This window comes from Haliotis asinina, chromosome 15 (genome assembly GCF_037392515.1).
Source record: "Haliotis asinina isolate JCU_RB_2024 chromosome 15, JCU_Hal_asi_v2, whole genome shotgun sequence".
Lineage (NCBI taxonomy): Eukaryota > Metazoa > Mollusca > Gastropoda > Lepetellida > Haliotidae > Haliotis > Haliotis asinina.
The window spans coordinates 39,151,097-39,158,023 of NC_090294.1; the positions used below are offsets into that span (position 1 = coordinate 39,151,097).

Sequence of the window (6,927 nt, forward strand, 5' to 3'; positions counted from 1 at the left end):
CAAATGGGTTTCTCAAAGCCTTGGTACTTAAAGGTGGAAGGAGAGGTTCATACATGGCAACGAAGGCTTTTGTAGAATATATATAACATCACAAAGAGTGAGTGAGTTTTAGTTTTACGCCATGCTCAGCAATATTCCAGCTATATGGTGGCGATGTGTAAATGATCGAGTCTGGTCCAGACAAGCCAATGATCAACAACATGAGCATTGATCATGCAAATGGGAATTGACATGCATCAAACAAATCGGCAAGCCTGACCACCCGATACCATTAGTTTCCCGTTAGGACTAACATAGTTGCCTTTTATGGCAAGCATAGGCTGCTGAAGACCTTTCCTATCCCGGAATTTCACGGGGAAAAGGCACAAAGAGTAACTCGAAGTTTCTGTGAAAATGGTTTGGAATTAAAAGTAGTTTTACATAGGAAGAAAATCATTTTCTGCCATGAGTAATCAAATATGCTCTCCCAAAAAAGAAAGGCATATAGGAATTTCAACTTTATTTTTATGTTTAATTTGAAACATCTTTTAACCTTTATGAGTCAATGAAACATAGCGAAATTGCAAAATGGGAATGCAGACTTATCCGTCTTTGGCACCAACTCGAGGAAAGTCAGTTTGAGTGTCACATGTGACCACCGTGGGAATACAAAACTGCACCTTGGCATCGAACGAATATGTCTCAAAATCTCGTGTTGCCCAATCGCAGTCCACTCTGCCTGTAGTGTCTGTGCGAATAACCGAAGTGTCCGGGTCCGAGAGTTACAGCATCGCACCCGTCTGTCCAGGGCATCCCACAGATGTTCGATCGGGTTTGTCCGGTGATCTTGAAGGCCAGGGGAGCACATTGATGGTGTGGTTCTGAAGCGAAGTGTGGTGTACTGTGTGTGGCCTGGAAACAACTCCCTCTGGCGATAAATGATTGGAAGGAGTGTGGACCTAGGCTTTCGTCACAGTACGTTTGAATTGTCAGGTAGCCCTGGATCATCACCCGATCACTTCACCAACGGCAGGTGAACTCCCCCTACGCCATAACACTTCCACGGCGGAATCTGTCCAACTGGGCAACGCAAGCGTCGGCGAAACGTTCCAGTAGAAATCGTGATTCATCACTGAACCAGATTCTAGGCCAATTCGGTATGTTCCAGGCCTGAACGTTGGTGCACCATTGAACTCGATATCGACGATGCTGTTGTCGAAGCTCAAGGCCAAAACAAGGTCTTCTGGCAACATGCCTCTCACAACCTGTTCCTGACGGTCTGTACAGAAAGCCTACTCAATCCGGGTATTTGTTGAGGGGTACTGGTCCCCGTAGCTGTTCGATGACGCAGGTAACTGTAACCGGTGATCCTGCACCACAGTGGTCGCTCGAGGTCGCCCACTACGAGGGGCATCTGCTACCGAATTCTTCCCAGAGCCCTGAAACATTCATGTGGTGAATATTCAACTCCATGTTGTTGTTGGTGGTGGTAAGCAATTTTAACATAGAAATATCTAAAACTTACGTTTACAAAATATGATAAGGAGGGGACATCACTGTCATTGTGCTTGTCCAGTATAGTCCTACACTGCCAATATGGACCGTGTGATATGAAGCCATAGTGACCAGGTTAGCTAAAATTGAACGTGGCGCCAACTCAAGTCTTGACTTGCAGCATGACTGGGATTCTGATTAGCCGCACGTTTTCCGAGTTGAGCAGGAAGAGAGCCGGTCAACGTGTAACGTCACGTGATGCTATGACAGTCTCGTGAGATTTATGACGTCGCCATGACGACAGTTTCACTATTGATGCCGCCATATTGCTGAGACTACCTTACTGTATCATATCGCCACTCATCTGCTGTTGTTTGCCTTGTGTTTTGCTCATCTCCGAATCTGAACACCATGAACTCGTACACCCAAGGTACTCCTTTTTGTAAATTCGTGATTTTGGTGTGACTTCCTTTCATTTTTTCACTATTTTGAAATAAAATAAATTTGCAGAAAGCTGAGACACATATCTGTTAACTCCCTGGGTGCCACAGGGACATATATGTCCTTCCTCTACACCCCTCACTTTGAAGTCCAGTAACATTCTAAATATACCACGCATGTATAAATACTTCACAGTTTTGAATTCTGCAGAAAATTCCCTGTTTCTTCATAGCATCCACTATTATCTCAGACCAAGCTAAAGTGCTTAAAATTGCCTTTCCAAATAGGTTTCATCGTAAATGTCGTCATTTTCCAAACTGTACAAAATCGAGATTCACAGCGTTATTTGCAGTATGTTTTGAAATGTGAAAATCTTATAATTACTGGGAGTAATGGATTTCAAAAATAGCATATTAATGATCACTGATATCGAGTTTTCATGTAACCAGGAATGATAATTCTGAAACGTCGCCGATGAACCCAGAATCGGTTGGGATGTTTTCGAAAATACACTTACGCCGAAGTGCGCTTTCCGCCATATTGGATGGTGTTTACAAAATCACGTTTCCAGAAGGCCGGTATTGAGACGCCAATAACATCACGTATATTTCATAGTCAGCTGCGACAAATGCATCATTGAATTCCCCACACATCTTAGAATCAAATTACAAATGCTCTTTGTCACCAATACCAACGGTCTAGGTAAAACGAAACGAAAGATAATTGGTATGAAAACGAACGCTGTGCTCGAAAGACAGCACTTGTTTGAAATGTGAACAAAGAAAAATTCCAATTTCACACCACGTAGCATTTCCAACATCCAGCCGTGTAATCATTGCTTACAATGGCTCAATACGCTTAGTATATTCAGGTGAAGAGCATCGTAGCAAGAAACGGCAAATTAAATACAGATACAATGAAAGCATTTGGCAATTCATAAGAAACTGTCAAACTTTTAATGCAGCGTGACGCCATGACTGACGCAAAATCACGTAGAACGACAACGGTACTTATCGGTATTTCTGGCTTCTTCCGTCATTTACAGTGTAAACGATAAAAACATATAATAATACACGGATAGTCAGAATAGTTTTGATTACTTACATCTCACATTTATGTACAAAAGATCCCTGAATCAAGGTAAAAGTCCTCGCAAAAATCCTGTGTACCTTTGTCAAGGAAGCCGCCATTTTGAAAGAAATCGGTCATTGGTAGTGATGTCACACGTCAACATTGTTGCACATATTACAGTAGACAATTTCTTTGAGGTGAAGGTCGGTTGAACAAGAGTAAACACAATGCTCATATCATTCCGATTGCACTTTTAGTATTGTGATGTATATTTTACATATCGTTCAGATATTTTTTCATGAAACTGATTTCAGTATCTACATATATCCATGTTCAACATCATATCATATGTAGATATAAGGTAAGATATAAGGCTTTCTTTGAAAGCTTTTGATTGTTTGAATAATATTTACATGGGAAACTGACTCCGTAAATCTACTATACCACATTTTAAGCCTTTACACAAGTGTTAGAACATCACACGTAGCCATTATTGCAACATGTGATTTAGTTCCCGTCATGTACAATATTCGGTGCGTTGGGATAAATACTGCAGAACAGGTTAATAAACAGCGATTCAATTCCAACTTATAAGTAAAACTGATAATATTAATGAAAATGATTTGTACATTTTTTTAAAATGTAGAGGCACACATATTTAAAGGAATTGTCTTGTTCATTGTATTGGTTTCTGTCGTTTTTATAGACAAAACAATTATGAATATTGATTGACCAGGTGCGAGTTTGTCAAAAACGTGGTTCATTATCATTTTTTTCGATAATAAAGTCAATTCAAATTAAAGTCCGATTAAAATTTATCTGATTGCAGAGTATCTAACTAAAAAAATATTTATACGAAATTGTTAAAAATATATAAACCCGGTCATGTCTTAATTTGGACAAGCCTTACGTCCATATTCTAATACCTCTGTACTGAAAAAGCGATCTCTTTGTACCTTCCATTGCATACTTATGAAGTGAAATAACTTCATAACCATAAGAAGAAAAGTATATATATTTTTTGGCTAAAAAGTGTTCAATTCTGACACAGAAGCCGAGATCTTTTAGACATTGAGCGGAAATTAGGTTAGATATATACTAATCAGCAACCTGTGTCGTCTTTTTCCGACGTCACAAAATGCACAAAACATGCCGTGACGTCAACTAAAATGTCGCAGTATTTTCAGTTATTTCATTACATTTGAAAATGTGGCTGTTACTCCGTTTATAATGATGCAAAATACATCTACACAAACAGGAGAATATGGGAATCAAAGAACTAAATTATGTATCGGATAGGGACATCCAAATCGCCATTACCTGCTTTTTAATGTAGTACATTGGTATCTTTTCTTACAAATTGTGAATCTAGCAAAAGGTATCCTCTCACATTAGGGAACTTCGTACTGGAATAGTTTGGTTCAATGTGAACAAAACATCACGAAAGTATAGTGTCCGCATCCACAGCAAATTCTCTCCATGTGATCTGAGTTACATTGACCTAATGTAAACCATAGCGGAGTTATGCCCCCTTATCTTTATACGAGCATGACCTCTCTGTCGACGTTTCACGTCATAGAAGAAAATCGATTTTTGACATTTACTGCAGGTCATTTTTGATTTTGTGAGTATGACGTTATGCAATAGCACATCCACCCATTTCATATACACTTATGTCGTTCAGATATCAAGCTGTATTTTCTTCGCTCACACTTTCCGTAAAGATGCCAAATTAAGAAAATCGTAGCAGAGTGCTTTTATTGGTGCACGATAAAAAACGGAGAAATTTACTGTTTTTCAACACACACAAACGTTTTGGACAACTTTTAGCAGTGTCTATTTCTCAAACCCCTGATGTAATACTTTCCAATATCGAAATATTTATTGTTCCTATCTTACCTAAATTCTTTGGCTGAATTGTTCGGGTAAAACAAACAATACACACTACCGGATCCCTGCGTCTCATGGTTACAGTCTGGTTACAGTCTGGTAACACAAACTTGACACATTTTGCAGACAGTATATTTCAATATGCATTTAGATACTTATTTTTTTAAAATCAAATTATAGATTATCACTGGAACAACACTTCTCAAATCTCCCTAAACGCTCTCATGAAACCTCACCCAAAGTAAATATAAACATGTGATGTGTTACAACATATAAATGAACGTTAAATATGGTATGATTTGCCAGTCTCTACATATATTCTCCTTGGAAAATTGAACAATCCGAAAAAGGAGGTCGACTGGCTTAGATGTACTGAACACAACTTCAACGATCACAGATATAATATTCTAATAAGGTTTAATGTGTGTACAATTGTACATAAACACTGCCATATTCTGCATACTTGATACACTGAAATATCCCTGTCAAATAAATTCCATACCAAATAGGTTACATGCTGACAATGCTCGTCTACATTTGGCAAGCTTAGTGCCCAAATTATATTGTTTTCAACAATGTACTGACTTTTAAGTTAAAAAACAAAGAATGATGTTCATTTCTCTGTTTCTAAAAGTGAAACGCTATATAAATTTAATGCATTTGTAATACAATTCTGGAAGCACATGAAATCTCCCACCACCCCCACCACCCTCACACACACCACACATGACATAAAACAACATTTTGAACAGAGTTGTTGTGAAACAATAGTACTAAAAGTCAAAAAATACCCAAGGGAGTGAGAATATGTCAATATCTGAAAGAAGTATCAAAGTCCAATACCAATTGTCACATTACATTATCTGGAGCATTGTGCTTTAATGAATCTTTATGCAATTTGTGATAAATACATGGTAAACATTATAATCTAAAAAACAGTATAGCCTTAAAATGTTCCCAAGTCTTGTACTGTGTAAGTAATCATAAGACCACTTGGAACGGAAAACAATCTATGTTTTTAATCATTTTCAAAAGTGTAAAACAACAGTTTGCAAAACGTGTTTATCTGTCTGCCTGTCTGCCTGTCTGTCTGTCTGTCTGTCTGTAAAACCGTGTTTGGTGTGTTTTCATTTTACAGTCATTCCTTCTTTCCCTTCAGCTCTTGACCTCGTGATCAGGTTCCCTTTGAACTTTGACATCTGGGCTCCTCCTCGCCAAGTGGGTGTCTTAGGGAATCAGTATTTAATGTTATTGTCAGACGGCAATAGTGTAATGCATGTATTTATTTCACGTAACCATTTAATCATTAACTAACACATACCAACATATGTGCTGGTGAAATAGACAATGCCAACCAGGTGCAGTAATGTCCATATTTCCTGATTACTAACATTCTTCGTTATCCTTATTATCACCTAAATGATCTTTTTTCCAATAAGTGCCCTCTTCTTTATACACTTCCATCTTCTATCACTATCCTCATGTCCTTCTCTCACTCCCTGTCAGCGTCCTACTGGGAGATACAAGACGGTCCCTGAGCCCTTGTCAGAACTGCCCGTCCCTCCCACTTCCATCCCCGACCCTGCCCCTCTCTCTGACCCCGTCCTCCGTGATGTCCCTCTCTTCGTCGATATCGACCTCGATGATGACGACACCGTGACTCAGTCCCCAGTTCGAGTCCTCCTGTCACGTGTGTCTGGATTCTTGAGGAGAGTGTTCCGTGTCAAGATGGACGCTTAGAGTGACATCTTGCAAAATCTTTGGATTGTTGAGGAAAGAGTTCAGTGTCAAGATGGACGCTTGGAGTGACATCTTGCAACTTTTTGGATCATTGAGGTGTGTTCAGTGTCAAGATGGACGCATGGAGTGACATCATGCAACCTTTGGGATTCTTGAGGAGTGTGTTTCGAGTCAAGATGGACGCTTAGAGTGACATCTTGCAAAGTGTGAAGATGGACGCTTAGAGTGACATCTTGCGACTTTTTGGATTATTGGGGTGTGTTCAGTGTCAAGATGGACGCTTAGAGTGACATCTTTCAACCTTTGCGATTC

General features: G+C 39.3%; 1 protein-coding gene across 1 annotated transcript; it reads left to right on the plus strand.

Moving 5' to 3' along the window:
• The first annotated feature begins 1,884 nt into the window (after window positions 1-1,884).
• LOC137265134 (uncharacterized) lies at window positions 1,885-6,615 on the plus strand. Its single transcript, XM_067800448.1, has 3 exons — window positions 1,885-1,903; window positions 6,035-6,093; window positions 6,382-6,615. The coding sequence occupies exons 1-3, from the start codon at window positions 1,885-1,887 to the stop codon at window positions 6,613-6,615; spliced, it is 312 nt and encodes a 103-aa protein (XP_067656549.1).
• The last annotated feature ends 312 nt before the right edge of the window (window positions 6,616-6,927 follow it).